The following is a 22,749-nucleotide window of genomic DNA, read 5'->3' on the forward strand; positions in this document are numbered from 1 at the left end:
GGAGTCGCACATTGTCTCCCGCGGGTTGCGTAGTAAAGCGTACTCGACTTTCAAACCGACTTTCTCTGCCATCTGTCTGCTAAACATATAACTGTTTGGAACCAGTGAATTCCCTACGCTTCCTAGATACAACTGGCATGCACGGAATCCTAAAATAAAGTGTTCTGTTATATATTTACTTAGATAGAACAGACAGGTGACTGAATATAAACACATTGCAGCAACATGGCTGCTCATAACCAGTTGAGTGCGGAGGACATTTTTTACAAATTAGATCAATATGTTAACAAATGCAATGGTAGTGAGTTTGAAGTTGTAGGTATGATAATAAAAATGGTATGGGAAGCAGTTGGGACAGGATATGAATCTGAGGGAAATCAAAATACGGCACAGGACAGGAAATGTTCATTCAGGTACCGTCTCCTTTAAAAATATTAGGCCTACTTGTAAAAAACATAATTATCAGTTTTAATTCTTCAGTTAATTCTGTTTCGGACTATGAGCCTCTACTTAATTACATAATATTCCAACTAATGTCAATTTATTTTTCAATCCCATTCAGTAAAACATTGTTTATAGTTTATATGTCCGAGAGAAAATACGATTTGCTATCTAAATATCTTCATCCGACTGATCCTGATAAGGAAATAAATTGGGAGATTCAGGGTTAATTCCTGCGTTCTCTGCATTACCAAGAAAATAAGAGCCCCATCAGGTCCAGTAATTCAGACTGGCTTCAAGAACAAGCAATTTAACATTATGCACCATATTGGATGCTTCTTGATGTATCATTCTCAACAGGAGGGGGTTCTTGCGTGTAATTAGGTGATCTCATTGTATCATTTTAGAATAACTATAGTGTATTTTCCATCGTTACAAAATTTGAAGAGCCTCCGTGGCTCAGACGGCAGCGCGTCGGCCTCTCACCGCTGGATACCGTGGTTCAAATCCCGGTCACTCCATGTGAGATTTGTGCTGGACAAAGCGGAGGCGGGACAGGTTTTTCTCTGGGTACTCCGGTTTTCCCTGTCATATTTCATTCCAGCAACACTCTCCATTCTCATTTCATAGCATCTATCATTCATTAATAAATCACTTCGGGAGTGGCGACCCCATCGTACTAATAGCCTATATCTGCTTCATTCATTCCATCCCTGACCCGGTCAATGACTGGAAAACAGGTTGTAGGTTTTCATTTTCACAAAATTTGAAATTGGTATCTTAAGGTGGTTTTTACAGCATAAATTATTCAGTGAAGGTACTCCACAACTATACCTGACAAGCAAATTATTACTCTAGGTTTCGCCCGACAGTGAGTCAAAGATATTCCGTGGGAAAGGGTTAAATTCCTTATTAATCTGTATTGAAGAGCAATATAGTGTAAAACAAAAGCTAACGGTTTCCACCTATTCCATACTATTTGTTGTAACCTTAAAAATGTTACATACAGAATATTTGTTGAAACTAGTTTTGGTCTTACCAGAGACCATCATCAGTCAAAATCAAAGTTTAGGCAAGACATGAATATAGATCAAATTTATGAAGCAAGCATGAAATAAAGATTTGAGGAACATTCATCACAATCACATGTCCTGTGCAAGCTCTCAGCTTTCCTCCAATTTAAAGACTGCACCTCACAGAAGACCAGGTGAAACACTAAAATACCAGCACTTGGAGGAATCTTCTAGAACTCAGCTCAGCTGAAACAAGTGTGAACAGAATATGTTGATGAGAAAGTGTTGAAATGTCCATTTGTTTCCATTATCAAAAAAAGAAAAAGAAAATGCCTTAGGTGGGGCTGAGGGGCATGGAAAGGTGGGTGATTGCTGGTGGAGGGAAATAAGGGGGTTTAGAGTACTTTCTTTTTATTGAAAATAGGAATTAATAAATCGAAATAATAAAAGGTTTGTTTTTTTAGATATTTCATTTATTTCATTAAGATTGAAATTGTCCGCCTCCGTAGCGTAACGGTTAGTGTTATTAGCTGCCGTCCTCGGGGGCCCGGGTTCGATTCCCGGTACTGCCAGAAATTTAAGAATGGCAGGAGGGCTGGTATGTGGTTGAAATGGTACATGCAGCTCACCTCCAATGGGGGTGTGCCTGAAAAGAGCTGCACCACCTCGGGATGAGGACACGAGTTTACTTTTAAGATTGAAATTGGGATTAAAGAATTGATCCAGGTAGATGAAACAATTCTCAAAGATATTGAGCACAAAGCCCTTATCAACCGTTTTTAAGATATTTAGATTTTGATCAATATTCGTGAATTTCAGCATCCAGTCGAGCATTCTCCATTAATTCACTGAAATTAGTAAGAGGATTCAATCTGGAAGCTGTTTCTATCATAGTGTAAGAAACATGTTATGGGACAAAGCTGTGCCAATGGAAGCAAAGGAAACTATGTACAAGATGTATTATGTACCCATAACAACTAACGGAGCAGAAACTTGGACAATGACAAAGAAGGATGAGTCAAATATAGGCAGCCGAAATGTTCTTGAGGAGTATGATACAGAAGAGTAGAAGGGACAAAATAAGGAATGAGAAAATCTGGGAAGAAATTGGAGTGGAAAAAATGAATGATAGAATAGAGAAGAGCTGATTAAGATGGTTTGGGCACATAAAGCAAATGAGTGAAGAAAGAATGCCATAAAAGGTGACGGAAATGCAAATGCAAGGAAGGAGAGGCCACGGAAGACCACAATTGAGATGGAAGGACACAATCCAACACAGTATTAGAGAAAGAAACCTGGACTGGGACACAGTGTTGGAGTGTTGGAGGAGGAGTGGTGGGAAGACCGAAGAAAGTGGAGAGGAACCATATTTGCCCTTACCCGGCTACAGCTGGATAATGGGAAATGATGATGATGATGATAATGATTCATGAATTTATCGTTTGAGTCTATAATATATTTTCCCATAGCTGAAAAATCTATTATATTTATGTGAATTTACAAATTCTAAATACCTCGTGCCAAACAGATCATCACTTTCTCATCAACATATTCTGTTCACACTTATTTTAGCTGAACTGAGTTCTAGAAGATTCTTCAAGTGCTGGTAGTTTAGTGTTTCACCTGGTCTTCTGTGAGGTGCAGTCCTCAAATTGGAGGACAGCTGAGAGCTTGCACGGGACATGTGATTGTGATGAGTGTTTCTCAAATTTTTATTTCATGCTTGCTTAATAAATTTGATCTATATTCATGTCTTGCCTAAACTTGGATTTTGACTGATGATGGTCTCTGGAAAGACTGAAATTAGTTTCAACAAATATATGTAACTTTTTTAAGGATACAACAAATAGTATTGAATAGGTGGAAACCTTTAGCTTTTGTTTTACACTAGAAAGTGTAGGCTGCCTCGTGCTGGATGCCTGGGGTAGCCCGTCCAGAGCCTTATGGGCTAATTGCCCGACCATGGTGGCGAATTCCTGCAGCATTTCATTGGCATGCTAGGTCCTCTTACCATTGTGCTCAAAGATGGTCTCAAACTGCCTCTGGAACATTCTCCAGGAAGTGGTCCTGTTGTAACGTGGCAGTTTCACCTTTGTGACACTGGAGTTACCATCAATGCTGTTGGGCTTCGTTCGAGTCTCCATGGCTGTCATTCTCCATGCAGGGGACTGATATCCTTTCTCAGGTCTCAACCTATAGATAGAGCCCTGCACAGATATACAAAATATTATCCGCATCTGATCCACGTCCGCACTTCCTTCATCCACACCCCCATCTATGAATGGTCATCCGCATCCGCAAATGGTTATCCGCGAATATTGTAAATATTTAACTGCAGTATACTGCACCCAAGGTATTGAAGTGGATAGATCTGTTAACATAATACAATAGGCCTAATACCTGACACCAGACCGCCTACAGGCAGAGCTTTGTGAGGGATTTTCTCTTGCGCCAACTACCAATGTATTGACCTTTGTTCCTTCCTTCCGTTAATTGTGGGCAGGAGCCAGTTAGGCTTAGGTCAGATTTATGGCTTTATGGTCTCAAGGCTCTTTATATATTACCATTCTCCCATACCAACTGTAAAGAGTTGCCTAACCACAAGCAAAAATAAGGGTTTACCTGAGTGAAAATCAATAAACTTCATTATTTATAAATTATCCACAAAATTATCCGCAGTGTCATACAGTTTGCATCCGCCAAGACAATAACTTCACGGATATCCGCATCCATGCAGGGCTCTACGTATAGATTCCTCATCCTGCAGCATTTCCCAAAACAGCTTCTTGACTAGTTCATTAACGTCCTGCATGATGTCACTATTCACCTTTGTTCTAAGTGTGTGCACTTCTTGTTCTAATTTTTACTGTCAACCTTTTAGTTTACTCAATTCCTATTTTAGTTCACAGTTAATTTCTTCCTGACTCAATTTTAGCTCATACTTAAGTTTGTTTTTGAGTTCACTAATGAGTTGGTCCTGGCTGGACGTAAGTTTGCTAATGAGTTGATCCTGTTTGGATGTAAGCTCAATTTTAAGTCGGTCCTGGCTAGATTTAAGTTCAATCTTAACTTCATCTTGACTGGATTTAAGTTCACTCTTAATTTCTCAGTGCTTACTGAGAAGAGCCTGGAAGTTTTTGGCAACCATCTTTGCTACTCACCAGCAACTTCTATAAACCAAAAAATACACTACCAGTTAATCTCGCTTCTGTCACCAGCTATAACATGATGGATCGGTAGGGTGACAAATAAACACACAACTGGTAGCGTTTATTTCTAAGACTGAGCTTTATTTAACTGCTATTACTATACCTAATACAGATATACTTGTTCACCAGTTTGCTCTCTCTATCACGTATGCACCAACACAATCACACGGCACAGTTTTCAATGTTGCATGTAATGCATTGTTTGTCTCAATAAGCCACTGTCACTCATTCATCAGTTGCACACTCCAGCAGTCTCTGTCTCTGTTTGATGTAACTAGCTGGTCTTCAAGAGCACTCATAGACTGCAGGCAGACTCAAAACCAAACACAACTTCATGACAGACACTCAACTAGACACAACTCCGCAACTCAATGACTGACCGACTGACTGGTTGACTGTGCTCCTTATATAGGCAGGTAGCTTCTCAGGATATTCTCTCGATTCAAACATTCTGGGCTTAGTCACCCAGAGCCTTCTAGGGAAACATTAGAGAGGGACTGGCCTACACTCCTAGCTAGTCCTTCCTGAGTGGTAGCCATGCGAGAGGAGGTGGAGCCAATAGCTTAGTAGTGATGTTAACTGCTCTCAGGTGGGGCCAAACCAACTCACTCCTCCCCAAGGTGTACAAACAAAATGGCAGACATCCCATTACAATATAAAATGTTCCAGAGAATGGCATCAGAATGTTGTATTTCAGTGATGGCAAAATCTTGAAGTTGTCCATTGTCAAGCTGAACAAGATGACAGAGCAAGTCTGAGTTTGAGCACCAAGTATTAGTCCACACATGGAAATTATATAAAATATGTGGCAATTGTTTTAACTTTGATATCCACCAACGATGCATCAGATATCTACTAAACTGGGGTTACTGTTCTGTACAAACACAAACTTTTCTAGTGATCAAATTGTGACAACTTATCAGGGTCCTTAAAAATAAATCACTACTCAGAGAGATAGCATGTTTTTCTTCTTCTCCTATCCTGGCCTTTATCCCAATTATTTGGGGGCCGGCACTAATGTGGATTAAGCCATTTTATGGCTGGATGTCCTTCCTGATACCAACCCTATAAGGAGGGATGTACTCTGGAATTTACTACTGTGGGTTTATGTGGTTTGTAGAATGATATGTTGTGTGTAAATGAAAGTAAGTGTTAAGATTATTTCAAACACCTAGCCCCTAAGCTTGAGCTAAACCCAAAACTACAACTTTCCGTATTTTTCCTTTTTTTTTTCTTTTTTCTTTTTCTGTTCTTTAGCTCAAGTTCATTGGAAGGGAGTGTTAATCTCCAACATATGTAAAGCTGTGATACGTTTCTTGACAGTCAATGTGAATTTCCGCTCTCAAATGCAAGGAGGCTGTAGAACTCCGACCTCAAAATTTCTTCTATTTTCTTCTTTTCTGTTCTAATCTCTGATTATCTGAGGGGAGTGCTTTGGTAAAATGGTGGAGAAAATTATGAATTTGTTTTATTGGGTAGCGTTTTTGAGTTACCACCTGACTTATGTCGTTTTAATTTTATTCGTGTATGAGGACTCTCATTTAAAGCCCCTCACATTTTCTTCTTTACTTCTGGAGCTGTAAGTAATAAATTACAAGATTGTGAGTGGCTGGAGGGTGACCTTTCTGGTGTTGTGAGATGGATGGTGGGTAATGGTATGATGATAAACAGGGTTAAAAGTCAGGTTGTGAGTTTCACAAATAGGAAAAGTCCTCTCAGTTTTAATTACTGTGTTGATGGGGTGAAAGTTCCTTTTGGGGATCATTGTAAGTATCTAGGTGTCAATATAAGGAAATATATTCATTGGGGTAATCACATAAATGGGACTGTAAATAAAGGGTACAGATCTTTGCACATGGTTATGAGGGTATTTAGGGATTGTAGTAAGGATGTAAAGGAGAGGGCATATACGCCTCTGGTAAGACCCCAACTAGAGTATGGTTCCAGTGTATGGGACCCTCACCAGGATTACTTGATTCAAGAACTGGAAAAAATCCAAAGAAAAGCAGCTCGATTTGTTCTGGGTGATTTCCGACAAAAGAGTAGTGTTACAAAAATGTTGCAAAGTTTGGGCTGGGAAGACTTGGGAGAAAGGGGACGAGCTGCTTGTTTAAGTGGTATGTGGAGAGATGGCGTGGGAGGACATCAATAGACGAATAAGTTTGAGTGGTGTCTTTAAAAGTAGGAGAGATCACAATATGAAGATAAAGTTGGAATTCAAGAGGACAAATTGGAACAAATATTCATTTATAGGAAGGGGAGTTAGGGACTGGAATAACTTATCAAGGGAAATGTTCAATAATTTTCCAATTTCTTTTGCAATCATTTAAGAAAAGGCTAGGAAAACAACAGATAGGGAATCTGCCACCTGGGCGACTGCCCTAAATGCAGATCAGTAGTGATTGATGATTGATGATGTTATCTGTGATTTTTTAAACTTTTCTGACATTTTGGCTTATGTCTATGCCGTCTTGATGTTAATGATCACAGAGTAACCCATATGATTTATGTTATCACTTGGTAGTTGTTCTTTTTTCCTTTGATATGAATTTATTTTAAGTCTAGGCAGAAATACTGTTTCCCTTGCCTTGTATTTTCTGCTGCCTGGCGTTTGGTATTTGATGCACCCTTTTTGGGGTTAGTTTCTCCCCAAGGACTCATTGTGTGTGAGTTAGTTGTGCATGTTTGAGTGTGTGTTATTTGTGGAGCCTTTTTTCTTCTTTTTTTCTGTCTGAGTTTTTGACCTGACTTCTTTCTCCCCTTTGGGATTCCGTGCAAGAGGGCATTTTATGGCTCTCATATCTGAGAAATCATCCTGTTGTCTGTTCTCTTATTGAGACAGTATTGGCTGTTTTTTGGGGTTATTTCCTGGAGATTGGTTCTTTCTATGCCTGAGAAAGATGTGATAACATTGTAGCTGTTTTTGGTTATCACTGCGTACTATGACAGGACTTTGTCTGCGAGGAATGTCGAGCTTTGGGTTTCCTGACATAATAATTTCTCCGTGCCTGCGAGAAAGTGTTCCGACTCTTTGTTTACTGCGAGAAAGTGTTCCGACTCTTTGTTTATAAGGGTCGTTTTTCTCTTATGCATTGTTATGTTTTGGTCTATCTACTGATAATGGTCCTGTGCGAATGTGATTCCATATGAATGTTTGTGCTCCTGGGAGAAATCCATTGATTAACTATTCCTTTTCTTTTATATGGAAGTTTCTATTAACTCATGGTTTAATTGTTTCTTGCAGGTTCATTGGTGAACGCCATGATAATATTTGATTTTATTCGATTATTGCTTGTTTATTTCCAATGGGTCCACCATTTTACATTTTAAAGACAGTGTGGCCGTTTTTACTCTCCTCTTTTCTCTTAGCATGTTCACGTCATCTTGGGTTTCCTTCTTGGGCTTGTGTTTCCTTTTCGCTACGGATTCCTTGATGGTTGAACTCGACTGCGGGTTTGGTTACTCTGGGTATTGAATTGTTGAGTTCAAAGGTGATTTTTGGGGTAAATAAAATCAAACCCCATGGCACTACAGCCCTTGAAGGGCCTTGGCCTACCAAGCGACCGCTGCTCAGCCCAAAGGCCTGCAGATTACGAGGTGTCATGTGGTCAGCACAACAAAACCTCTCACCGTTATTCTTGGATTTCTAGACCGTGGCCGCTATCTCTCTATCAGATAGCTCCTCAATTCTAATCATGTAGGCTGAGCGGACCTCGAACCAGCCCTCAGGTCCAGGTAAAAATCCTTGACCTGGCCAGGAATCGAACCCGGGGCCTCCAGGTAAGAGGCAAGCATGCTACCCCTACACCATGGGGCCGGCTTTGGGGTAAATAGGACAACTTTTCATATGTGACAAAATGTGGACTCGCATGCCATGGTTTCTGTTATTGGCTTGCTGCCTCCATTGGTACTGAGGGAAGATCAAAGTTAAGATTGTATTTAATTCTATTGCGTGGGTGCACCAAATCCCCCATCAAAAATCATGTTTTTACCTGTAAGTACCATATACCTATATTGGTTCTTTTTATTTGTCTGACTCTGTCAGTATGTTATTTTTAAACTTCAGCTCCTAAATCATATCCTTTTTCTTGTGTGTGCAAATAAATGTTGTTTATACTGTATTAATGTATTATGACAAAGGCTATTGCACTTGTTGTTTAATGCCAAAAAATGATTAAATGATTCAGTGTCCTGACACTGTGTTTATCTTATTATGTGCTCCTTTTATGTAGTACTTGTCTTTCTGTATCTCTAATTTTATTACATAGTGACTAGTAGGTGTATTCCAGTTTTCAAAAGTGCTTATTATGCCAGTCAGTTGCCGTCTAATATTCTAAACTAGAGTGTGATTGCTGGAATTTATACTATGGATATTACTAGGTAGGGAAGTAAGATACAAGAACTTTTCCTGTTTTAAAATGATTGATAATATCACAGTGTATATCCATCTATTTTCTGACAGGTTATATTTGTTTATGACCTATGAGGTTTTCCTCAGTGCTATCCTCAGTATTCAAACATTATTTTCTCTCTATACATGTGTATTATATTGCTAGTGGTTTAACCCTCCATCAGGTGCATCATGTTTTGTTACACAGATAAGCGCGTGGGCTACCCTTGTAGCCCACAATATATTTCAATGGTATTTAATTATCCTTCAAGCTTAAAATTTAGCAATATATTTTATATACAAGTAACGAATCAACATACTTACAAAACCTATTCCATGGCTTGGATTACAATATACTAACACTAGACGCGACTAACCATGTTCACAGAATAAACCACACGTCTCACACACTGATTGACCTTATTATAACAAACAATCCGCAGAAAGTGGTAAAACATGGACAGCTTGCTGTACCAGGTATTTCGACCCACGATCTCATATACTTATGTTACTCTCTCAAGGCACCAAAGTATAAAACCAGGTACATAATGTGAAGAGACTTCAAGCATTTTAATACTGAGATAATACGAAATGAAGCATATCAATTGCCGTGGAATGACATTCTACTGACTAATGACATTGATGATAAGGTTGACAGACTGAACTCTTTAATATTAGGACTGTATGACAAACACGCTCCGAAGAAGCAAATTCGAGTTTCTCACCCTTCGTCTCCTTGGCTAACAAATGAAATTAAGTCGGTCATGGCAAATCGTGATGCTTGGTATAGGCGATTTAGGCGAACTGAAAGCACTAGTGATTTCGAAAATTACCGTATTCTCCGAAATCAAGTTAAGAAATTAATTCGTAACAGCAAGTATAAATATATTCAAGAGATAACAAACAGACGAAATTCAGCACTAATATGGAAACATTTGCATCAGATGGGTATAGGTCGCAGCCTGACCATGCAGACACCCAGTATACCACTTGATGATCTAAATTCTCATTTTACGAAAGCAGCATACACTAATAATGATATTACTGACAATAATGACTATGATGCTAACTATCCTAATAATAATCATAATAATAATAATAATAATAATAATAATAATAATAATAATAATAATAATAATAATAATAATAATAATAATAATCATCATCATCATCATCATCATCAATCATCATCAACCAGTTGATGACCTAACTGATGATGATATTAACGCCATAAATGCTCATTCCCGAGTAAATCAAGTAAAATTCACTTTCAAAAAAGTTGGGGCGAACGATGTGAAGCGTGTAATTTACTCTCTCAAGTCTGATGCTCCGGGTAATGACGACATACCATTATCTTTCATAAAAAATATTATTGGTGCCATATTACCTATTCTGACGCATATATTTAATCATTGCCTTGTTCAGGGAGTATTCCCAACTGTGTGGAAGCACGGTATCGTCATTCCTATTCCTAAGAAGAATTCTCCTAGTTTACCATCAGATTATCGCCCTATATCCATTCTCCCACCCCTTTCCAAAGTACTAGAACGCTTGGTACACGAACAAGTCCTCACTTACTTGACTAACTTCTCACTGCTTGACCCTTACCAATCTGGTTTCAAGAAAGGACACAGCACAACAACTGCCCTACTGAAAGTAACTGATGATATCCGACAGGCAATGGACACTCGACAAGTGACTGTATTGGTTCTACTTGATTTTTCTAGTGCTTTTGATACTGTTGTTCCTCAACTGCTACTTTCAAAATTGGATTCATTAAATTTCAGCAAGACGGCAATAAACTTTTTCAGTTCGTACCTCAAAAATCGCCGTCAGTGTGTCAAAGTAAATAATAGCAGATCTGAGTGGCTTAACAAACCCCAAGGGTCTGTACTTGGACCATTGCTGTTTGCAATTTACTTACACGATGTTGCCAAATTGATTACACATTGCGAGTATCATCTTTATGCTGATGATCTGCAGATCTACTACCACTCAAGAACTGATAAAATTCAGAGTGCTGTAGAAAAAGTTAATGCTGATTTAAGTCTCATAAGTAATTTTGCATTGAGTCACAATCTCAAAATTAATCCTCTTAAAACGCAAGCAATAATCATTGGTACTTCAAAAAACTTACACGTCTTAAAACAATACGAAATTCCTCCTGTAGCACTAAACAATACCATTATTCCATTTTGTGAAACAGTTATGAATCTTGGTGTGGCTATAAGCGAAACATTGAACTGGTCGCAACATGTGATGAAAGTGTGCCAAAAGGTATATCAAAGCCTGCATCCTCTGAAGCGGTTTAAAAATATATTTCCTCGGTCCTTGAAAATAAAGCTCATTCAATCACTCTTGTTTCCAATTCTCGAGTACTGTGATACAGTTTTTATTGATATCAATAACGAGCAAAGCATGAGACTGCAACGTGCCCAAAATGCATGCATCAGGTATGCATTCGACATACGACCATACGCCCATGTATCCCCATTCTATACACAATTATCTTGGTTACGACTGAATGACAGACGTAGACTCCACGCAACTACTTTGGTGTATCAAGTGCTTTCTGAAAACACTCCTCCTTACCTATCCACCAGATTTCGCTACCTTAGTTCCCTGCACCTGTTCAATACCCGGTCAGGCTGTACGCTAGAAATTCCTGTGCATCGAACCGCAACCTACAACAGATCGTTCACAATCTCCGCCACGAGCTGGTGGAATGAACTCCCCAATGACATCAGGGAAGCTAAATCTAAGACAAAATTTAAAATCCTTTGCCAGCGTCATCTTTTAAGCACTTCCAGTCTTTCTTGAGTGTGAATGGGATGCATGAATGAGAGTGAGTATGGTTGTTATTGCAATGTGTTCCTGTATATAATTTAGTTATACTTTACTCACCTTAGTTTAGTTAGTGATACTTCAGTTGCTTTAATTATACTTTAGGTTGTAAAGATTTCATATGTTTAAATTTTATGTAAAATATACATTGTATATACATGAAGTGGTTAAGTGTAAGAAAGGGCCAGGAGCCCTAACTTCGCCACAATAAAGACGCTTTAATAATAATAATAATAATAATAATAATAATAATAATAATAATAATAATAATAATAATAATAATAATAATAATAATAATAATAATAATAATAATAATAATAATAATAATAATAATAATAATAATAATAATAATAATAATAATAATAATAATAATAATAATAATAATAATAATAATAATAATAATAATAATAATAATAATAATAATAATAATAATAATAATAATAATAATAATAATAATAATAATAATAATAATAATAATAATAATATATCAATCTTTAGACTATTCTGAGCATTGTTATTACAAAATTTAAGAAACTTCACCCTTTGAAATTTCTTAAAAGTAAATAAACCAAAGTGGTGTATTTTCAATTTTGACGTGATTGAAATTTAATCCAAGTTTAAGGCTCCAGGTTTCATCATTATGAATGCATACTTTCATGAAACTCATATATTCTGTATATACATTCATTGAAATTAATATTGATGAAAATGTATGGTTTTACAAACTACCCAACACCACACAGACAACAATAATACGGGAAGTGGTCTTTAGCACCAAAATGTTTGTTTGACAAAAGTAATTCACTCAACATTCTAAACAATAAAGTGTTATTATGGTATTTGCATTGTTGAAATAAAGAAAATAGTTAACAATTTCATATATTTGGAGAATTTAGTTCATTTTTAACACCAAATTGAATTTTACAATAAACCTGAAACTAAAATTTAGTGCAGGTTCCTCATGCCTAATGAGTCTGTTGTGTGGAAATTTAAGCAAAATTCACTGCCATCAACTGTGCACAGTAGGTGTTCATTTTCAAATTCTGAATAGTCAGTCTCGACACGTCAGCACCCTTCTGCTACAGCGCACGCAACTCTTTCTTGTCGACCTGTCTTTCCCACGTCCACAAAGGAAGCACCGGCCAACTTTGTTGTCTCGGATCTGAAGTGCAGGTGGTTCATCTGTAATTCCTAAAAGATCCTTAGCTCGTCGTCACAGGGGAGTCGGAATCATTGGCAGTACAGCACGTCTGGCGATCTGAGGCTTCATAAATTCCCATGCAACGGTCTCCAGAAACTTTCGTCTTGGTGTAGGCTGGTGGTTATGATTTGCAGTGTGCACTCTTGAAGCATTGATGCCACTAATGTTCACAAGATCAAAAAACACCACCATCGGCCACCGTTTGGTGCAGCGGGAAACATAATATTTCGCACTCATTTGGTCTAAAATGTCTACTCCAACCTTAGTGTGATTATAACATGTAACCATGGCACGTTTTTCTAAATCACCTGTTTCAATATCAATTTCTTTGTCATGGTGCATTGACAGCACCAACACTGCCTTCTTTTTGGGACAGTAAGACACAAGGGTCATGTCTTTATGAAACCCAAACAGGGATGAATGTTCTTTACGATTAGTTTTCAGCTGAAACTCTTTTGGAATCTTTCGTTTTGTTCTTGCAAACAGTCCCAAGGTACGTCAGCTTCTTCTCAGTGAACAACTTTTCTGTCAGAGGAATGGAAGTGAACCAGTTGTCCCCTGTCACATTTTGATTCGTACCTTGAATGGGCTGGACCATCCTTAGAATGACGTCAGCAGCAGAGTTTAACATTTGGAAAGGACTTCCATCAGCCTGTGTTCCAATGTAAACCTCTAAATTCACGGTGTAAATACTCTTTGCACAAACCAAAGCATAAACTTTTACTCCATATTTAGCTGGTTTGCTGGGCATGTACACTTTGAATGGAGATTTTTCCCCTAAATGCAACCAACTGTTCATCGATGGGACAGTACTCACTGGGTGAAAATGAATGTTGAAATTTTTTAATGAACATATCAAATATTTCTTGGATCGGTGCAAATAGATCCAATTCTCGGCGCAGTGCGCGATCATGTATATTGGAATATTAACAATAAGTTAATTTATTAATTTGACCACGTAATCAATACAATAAGTCTTGTCTTTGTTGATTTACATTGACATATTAACTAAAATGGTACATGTTTTGCCTTGTATATAGGCATCATCAGCTCAAACCAACAAACCAACTCAAACCTACAGCTATAACACTCGAAGTAAGAAGCTGATAATTGTCAATAACGTTTAGTTTATAACGTAACAAATTACCCTCACCATTGTCAAATGATTCAACTGTCACACTGCCGTTTCGACTAGTTTGTCAATAAACCCATATTCTTAACAACATTTTAGCATTGCATCAACTAGAGATGGTCCATAGAGGTCCAATTTATTGTCCTTCAACCTTCAACTACAACTTCGTATTTTTTTATCAAAGTGAACCACAACTTCACCATATGCCATCGACTTTCGACTCTTATCTCATAAAACAAATAATTACAGGTCACTTGACCATCCTTCAACATTATTTTATTCAATATTGTTTTTTATTATATACGATTTTGATCGTCATTTTCGTTGTAACCGCTGGTTGGCCAACATAATTTTATAGCAATCTTATCACTTGTTCATAACAGACTGTTGCTTTGTTCATTTTAATTATAATAGAAGCCTTCTAATGTCATATTACAAATACTTCCACCAATTGTATATTTCCTCACTCATTGTAATATCTTTAAAACCAAGATTATTACAAGTCTTTTACCATATGTTAATTTTAGTTCAAGTCTCTCCAAGGCTTTTTAAAAATTTGTTTTAATTCATGTATATGTAAATCAGGTGCCTGATTTTATTTCAAGGTTAAGGCAATGGCTGATGATGCCTATATACAAGGCGAAACATGTATCATTTTAGTTAACATGTAAATCAACAAAGACAAGACTTATTGTATTGATTAGGTGTCAAATTAATAAATTAACTTATTGTTAATATTCCAATCAAATATCATCAATACGGATAAAAAATTATATTTATCACATGTAATCATGTATCTTGTTGAACCTAACGCAACGCAAGAGAAAATGGAATTTTTTTTCGCTCAAAGCAAGATAACATGATTCCACTTGAGATCCACAGGAAGTGTCCCATACTTGATTGCTATTTCTTTGGTTTAATCCCAAACAACCAGTGAGCAATAAAATTCCATTGAAGGCACGAATTTCAGTCTCGTCGGTACGTCTTGCGTCTCTCTCACACACAAATTTCTTTTTCACCTCCTCAGTATAAATATTTGTATAGGTAGTAATGGTTTTCACAATATTAGCATCGAAAAAGTGTTCAAAATATTGGCTCTGACTGGGCATTCCTAGCACTCCCCTTCAGCCCTGGAAAGTGCATAACAATATTGTGTGCTCGAGTACGAACATTGGGAGCCGCAATATCTTTTTTCCATTGAAAATTATCTTTTCCATAGCAAAACATGTTGCCTCAAATGTGTTCTTCTTCTTCAGAAGTCATATCGTCAGAATCTTCCCCATCACATTTGCTTCGTCATCAATAATTCTCTCCGTGTCAGAGTTATGGATCTCCTCTGTCACGTGATCCTCCTCCCCTTCATCGCTATCACCATCCACTTCCGATTCTAGTTCACAGTCCTCATCCAACCATTTCACAATACAAAACTCATCACTAAAACCAGTAGATGTCACTTGAACGTGATCACTGCTCACCAAACACGGTTGGGCACGCAGGCTACAGTTGTAGCCTAACCAACTCTGAAGTGAGATTGTAGAAAGACAACTTCAATAAGCAGAGCCAGAGCACACTAAATCCCGAGAAAAGTGTAACGAAGAAAGGTACTGATAGTCTCCCCCTCTACAGCCAGCGAGCCTAGGAGTGAGGGCGAAAACAAAATGGCTGGTCTACTCCTGTAGCCCGCCCACCTAACGGAGGGTTAATGTCACACTAACACATCAAATGTTTTCAGAGACACAAAGAAGGGAAAGGGCTAGGGTTGGGAATGTTGTAGCCATGACCTTAATTAAGGTATAGCCCCAGCATTTGCCTGGTATGAAAATGGGAGAGCACAGAAAACCATCTTCATGGCCGCTGACAGTGGGATTCTAACTCATCATCTCCCAATTGCATGCTCACAACTACACAACCCTAGCCGCACCGTCAACTCGCTTGGTTATATTCACCTAGTTCTACCATTCTAAATGATATTTTGTGTGTGATGCTTTCTTATTTTAGCATAAATCAAAGTAACCTAACTATGTTCAACATACCTTGTGCCATTTCCATTTGTCTCTCACCAAATGCCCCATCACTGGTGGTTGGATAAAAGGATAGATTGTTGAGTGTACTCAAGACACTGTGCATCAACTCTTCGCTATCACTCACAGACTTCCGATGTAATATTGTCAAGAGAATATCTAGGAAGCGACTGCCATTCTGTAACAGTATTACAATTTCACACATTAGACCAAGTCTAAAAGTTAAGACAAAGGAAACTTAAATAAATTTAACTTTGAACCATGACAATTCAGGTGATACGTCATATGCAAAACTGTATAAAGTTAAAAAAATACAACACTTCTTTGCTGTTTGTTCCTTGCTGCAGAGTCAGACTAGCACATACACAACAATGAATGACCACGAATATAATCTTAAAAAGAGATACCAGACAAGACTTTTTGTTTGTTAGTGGTTTAACTTCACACACACACATAAAAATTCTCAAGAATGGGAAAGGTCTAGGATTGGAAAGGTAGCATCTGTGGCCTTAATTAAGGTACAGCCCCAGCATTTGCCTGGTGTAAAAATGAGAAACCACGGAAAATCATCTTCAGGGTTGATGATGGCAGGACTCAAACCCGAATGCAAGCTTAGATCTACTCGATCCTAACTGCATAGTCAACTCGCTCAGATTAACTTCTTACTGTAATATAGCCTCAATTTTAAACTAATCAAAATCTACCTCATTAACAAATGGTTGTTACAGCCAGTTATATACTGAGCTACTTGTTTAGTGCTTGTAGTATATAAAGAGAAAAAGAAAATTATTCTGGCTTTGAAAGTATTGAATTATTTATATATTTTCTATTAGTGAAATATATGTTTAAAAATGTTCAAATTTTTATCTCTGCTGATTAAGATTATACCAGCATCAAAGGAGGCTCTTCGTATCAATTTCTTCATTCCATTCTTACCATTTTTCTCTACACTAGTTTCTGTCTTTCTTGACTTTCAAATATATTCTTTCCCTTCCTTCTGATTAATGCTTCTGTACTTGTGTAGGTCATTCCCAGAGCCATTTCTCAGGTATTTCTGCAATTTGATTACATTTTCCTGATGATGTTTCTGTTTTCCAACCTGAAATATCTACAAAAAATATTTTAAAAAAGGCCATGCAAAACCAACAAACTAAATTAATTTTTTTTTTTTTTTTAGAATCTGTTTTATGTTGCACAGACACAGATAGGTCTTATGGTGATGACAGAATAGGAAAGGTCTAGGAATGGGAAGGAAGCAGCCATGGCCTTAATTAAGGTACAGCCCCAGCATTTGCCTGGTGTGAAAATGGGAAACCACGGGAAATCATCTTCAGGGCTGCAAACAGTGGGGTTCAAACCCCCGGATGCAAGCTCACAGCTGCACGTCCCTAACCGCACAGCCAACTTGCCCGGTAACTTAATTTTTAATGCAGTCAAGCAATAAGTCAATGCTGTTGAGAAACAAATCATTTCCTTACATTATAAATGGAACTCTTATGGCATTTGTTCCTTGATTCATAAGGAGTCTGGCTACTCCTAGAGAAATATCTGAAATCTGCATGAGATGAAATAAAAGTTATCACTAAGACATCATGTCTTTATTTTATTATTATTCTGTTTATTCTTTACTTTCACTGAAACTATACTTGTTCCAAGTTTGTTTCTCAACAACTTTTATCTTCATCCTAAGTTTTCCCTTTTCTTGTCTTCCTAACCTTAAAAATTCCAACAACTAGATCATTTTAGCCTGTTTTCCAACAGCATTGCTTCTAGCAGTCATACACAAGTATTGCGAGCACCCAGCTGGGAATAATTTGATGACACTCTGTACATCAGTTGTATAAAAGCACTGCTCACTCAGGCCAATGATATTTTTCCCTAGTCATTAAGTTGTGCAACCTTGCTGACCATCACTGATCCTGATAACTATAAAGTCATTACTTGCAGTGAATCCTGTGTGTTTTTACTGTAGTTGTTATGGCTAGAGACTCCAGTCCACTTGCTTTCTTGCACCCCAGTAAAAAGAAGATATATATTATGAAAATCTGCAAACTGCATCAATTTTCTTTCAAATTAAATCAAAACCACTTTATTTGCAAATGAGGTGTCTATCTCAGTGGCAAATAATACACAAAAATACATTGTTCTCAAGCTCCAAATTTTAAATTAAAAGGAAAAGAAAATATTTTCATAAAATACAGTATTATACAATTTATATTAATCATTTTTCTATTAAACACACAGCTCATCCTTAATAAATTTATATTATTTACAAAATTCTACTCATAATATCTTCTGTACTTACATAATCAACTCATGTACAACATGTGGAATCACTTCAAGTAATACTATTCAATTGCTATAAGATTTACATTTGCATTGCTTTTCTTTAAACCCATTTTGGTACCTAATTTGCATAATGACTTGCTGCGTCTTAACCAGAGCCCCTTTTGCCACCGCTTTTCAGAACTCCTGAAGGGCCTTCACACCTACCGTAGTGGCCCCAGGGTCCTTGAAGTCCCCACTGTATTTCACCCCTATAGGCAGTCCCCCACTTCGGCTGTCCAATCTCCATAGACAAGGGGATGGAATTAATTTATTCACAAAAATTCTTTATTTACAATAACGTGAAGAGAACAAATCCCCTCTCACATTTTTTTTTTCCTCTGTTGCTATTTATTTTCTTGAATATCTGTACAGATTTTGGAAAAGGATCAAACACTTCCCCAGGTAAATTGTTCTACTCCTTCACCCCCTTCTCAATGAATGAAAATTTACTCCAATTGTTTCTGATAAAATCCTGTCTAATTTTATACCTGTGGTCAGGTGGTTGTGGCATCATACACAACCATTAACCCGGCTCAAAGGAGATAGGGTCACCTTCCCTTGAGTAATTCTTGTCTGGCACATCCATGTTGCAGGGGTGGGTATCCTCTACATCAATAGGCCAGTGTGAAGGAGAGCTAAGTTCAGGCAGGGACCCAGTCTCACGGGGTATAACGTGGAACCCATGCCCAGGGTTATGGGCGAAGACCTTAACAGCATCTTAGGCAGAGAAGGAGACCTTCGGAATGGCGAAGATGGTAGATGAGTCAACCCATCCTCTCCAGGGAAAATTATAAGAGGAAACCACTGCCTTGCAGAGAAGAGGACTCTTCAAAGGCTAAGGGAGTAAACCCTGAAAGAAAATCTTCAGATGCATTAGGCTTAGCAGGTCAGCAGATGGGTAAATTTGTACTTGCTTTCAACAAGCCTCGGATGGAAGTTTAAAAATGAAAATGGAATTGACAACAAGCCTCTGGCTACAGTTGCACAGTATGATGGTAATGCTGATGTTCGTGCAAGTGTTAGATCAGAGATCAAAACCCTATTTGGAGCAATAAATATTTTAACAATGAATGGGAAGGAAAATGAACTGATTGACCTAATAGAGAGATGAAAACTGAACATCCTGGGATTAAGTGAAGTAAAATGGAAAGGGAAAGGATGAAGAAACTAAAGAAGGGGTACACCTCGTACTGGATGGGTAACAGAAAAGAGAACAGATATTGAGTGGGATTTGTAGCGAATCAGAATGTTGAACCAATAGCTGAAGTTGAGTATGTAAATGAAAGAATTATAATAATGCACATACATAAAAACAAGGAACTACTGAAGACAGTACAGGTGTATGCTCCACAGACAGGATGTAGCATGGAAGAAAAAGAAGATTTCCTCAATGAACTGGAAACACATATTGTTGGAGATGGGATCATGATAATGGGAGATCTGAATGCCCATGTGGGAACTGATAGAATGGGATATGAGAATGTTCTGGGCCCACATGGGTATGGCGATAGAAATTAAGATGGAGAGAAACTGTTGGACTTTTGTATCAGAAATAACCTGATAATAAAGAACACATGGTTTATGAAGAGGAATAGCCATAAGATCAGCCAATATAGTTGGGATGGACAGTATGGAACACTCATCGATTTTATAATAACAGACCGAGAATGGGGAAGATACATCATGAATACAAAGATAATCCCCAGTGAAAGTATGGAAGGTGATCATAGATTATTAATTGCAGAATTAAAACAAGTAAAAACCCCTAAAGTTGTACTGAAGAAGAAACCAAAGAGCAGGATTTGGGAATTGGAGGAGGAGGAGGATTAAAGAATGCCATTCCAAGATTGTATAAAAAGGAAGTTGCCTAACATGGAAATACAAAGTGGAGAAGAAGAGTGGGACAATTTAAGACAGACATTTGTGGAAGCAGCAATTGAGGTATGCAGGAAAACAAAAGCAAAGGTTAAGGGAAAGGAGATATGGTAGTGGACAGACAAAATAAAAAATGAAATACAAGAAAGGAACAAGGTGAAGAAAGAAATCAAATTTCAAATTCTCTTTATTTGCAAATGAGGTGTCTATCTCGGTGGCAAATGGTACACTAAAATACATTATTGTCAAGCACTGAATATTAAATCAACAAGAGAAGAAAATTTTCCTATAATACAATATTATACAATTTACGCTAACAATTTTTTCTATTAAACACACAGCTCATCCTTAATAAATTTATATTGTTTACAAAATTCTACTTATAATATCTCCTGTACTACTTACAAATATAGTCAACTGATATACAGTATGTGGAATTACTTCAAATGATACTATACAACTGGCATAAGATTAAACTTTACATTGCATTTATTTACTTATTTTTTTATTTTTTATTTTTACCCATTCTGGAACCTAAGTAGCATAATGACCTGCTGCGTCTTAACCAGAGCCCCTTTTGCCACCACTTTTCAGAGTTCCTGAAGGGCCTTCACAGCTACCGTAGCGGTCCCAGGGCCCTCGAAGTTCCCACTGTACTTCACCCCTACAGGCAGTCCCCTACTTTGGCTGTCCAAACTCCTTAGACCAGGGGATGGAATTAATTTATTCACACACATTTTTTAAATTTTATTTACAGTAACCTGCACTGGTCGAATGCCCTCTAACACTTCATTTATTTTCTCTATTGCTGTTTATTCTCTTCTTAAATATCTGTACAGATTTTGGAAAAGGATCAAACACTACCCTTGGTAAACTGTTCCACTCCTTCACACCCTTCCCAATGAATGAAAATTTACCCTAATCGCTTCTGCTAAAATTCCTTCTAATTTTATAATTGTGGTCAGTCCTGCCGATATAATTATTTTCCAACTGAAGCCTCCCACGGATATCTCCCCATGCTTCTTCTCCTGTATAGGCTCTATATAATCCTATAAGTCTAGTTTTCTCCCTTCTCTCACTTAAAGTTTCCCACCCAAGTTCCTTTAACAATTCTGATACACAACTCTTTCACCTGAAATCCCCTGTTACAAATCTTGCTGCTTTCCTCTGCACACTATCTATTTCTTTTATTAGGTATTCTTGGTGAGGATCCCAAACACTGTTTGCATATTCCAATAATGGACGAACCATACTCAAGTAACTTTTTTCTTTTAACTCTTTGTTGCATCCTTTAAGTAGCCTCATTATGACATGTAACGATCTGTATGCTTTCCCAACAATGTCATAAACATGACCCTTCCAGTGCAAATTACATTCAAATCTCACACCTAAGTATTTGCACTTGCCATCTTTTGGGATAACTACCTCATCCAAAGTATATTCAAATTCAGTTTTAAAGCTCCTGTTTGTAAAAGTTGTAACAGTTGATTTACCTCCATTAACCTTCATATTATTTTCTTCAACCCATTGTTGGATACTTTCAAGGTCCCTTTGTAATTCCGAACAATCCTCAATGTTGTTTATTTCCCTATAAACAATTATGTCATCTGCATACAATCTTATTTTTGATGTTATATTGTTCCCTAAATCATTTGCATATATTAAGAAAAGTAACGGACCGATTATACTACCCTGTGCAATTCCCTTCCAAATTTTCTCTTCCTGCGATACATCATTTCCTACTTTGACTTTCTGAACCCTTGAATTTAGAAATGTTTTTATCCAACGTGTAACCCTTACGTCCAATCCTATTCCCTCCAATTTCTTTAATAATATTCCATGTTCCACTCTATCAAAGGCTTTGGAAAGATCTATGGCTATGCAATCTAACTGACCTCCTGAATCCAACTGATCTGATATGTCCTGCTGAAATCCCACCAGTTGCGCCTCTAAATCCATACTGGCTCCTCATGAACCAATTTTTATCATTATTATTTATGACATAGTCAAAGAAAAATTTTAAATAAGGCACTATGTACCACCCCATTGTCTTTAATACCTCCCCAGTAAATTGATCACTTCCTGCTGCTTTTCCTTGCTGAAGCAGTTGAATTTCTCTGAGAATATCTTCATTTGTGAATGAGAAGCTTCTTGTTTCCCTCTGTCTCTCTCCCTCTCTATCTTCTGTTTCGGTTTCCAACTCCTGACAATCATCTACTGAATCTCTGAATTCCCTACTAAATAGGTTTGCTTTCTCAGTATCTGTTAAATAGTGTTCACCCCCTTTTCCCACCA

At 37.5% G+C, this 22,749-nt stretch overlaps 1 protein-coding gene across 1 annotated transcript in view; it reads right to left on the reverse strand.

Moving 5' to 3' along the window:
* LOC136866481 (armadillo repeat-containing protein 2) overlaps positions 1-22,749 on the reverse strand; it is a 130,745-nt gene that overhangs the window by 30,937 nt on the left and 77,059 nt on the right. Inside the window, exon 12 of the mRNA XM_067143525.2 lies at positions 16,264-16,429. Coding sequence (XP_066999626.2) covers positions 16,264-16,429 — 166 coding nt within the window. The remainder of the gene's footprint in view (positions 1-16,263; positions 16,430-22,749) is intronic.

The sequence above is a fragment of the Anabrus simplex genome, chromosome 1 (genome assembly GCF_040414725.1).
Source record: "Anabrus simplex isolate iqAnaSimp1 chromosome 1, ASM4041472v1, whole genome shotgun sequence".
Taxonomy (NCBI): domain Eukaryota; kingdom Metazoa; phylum Arthropoda; class Insecta; order Orthoptera; family Tettigoniidae; genus Anabrus; species Anabrus simplex.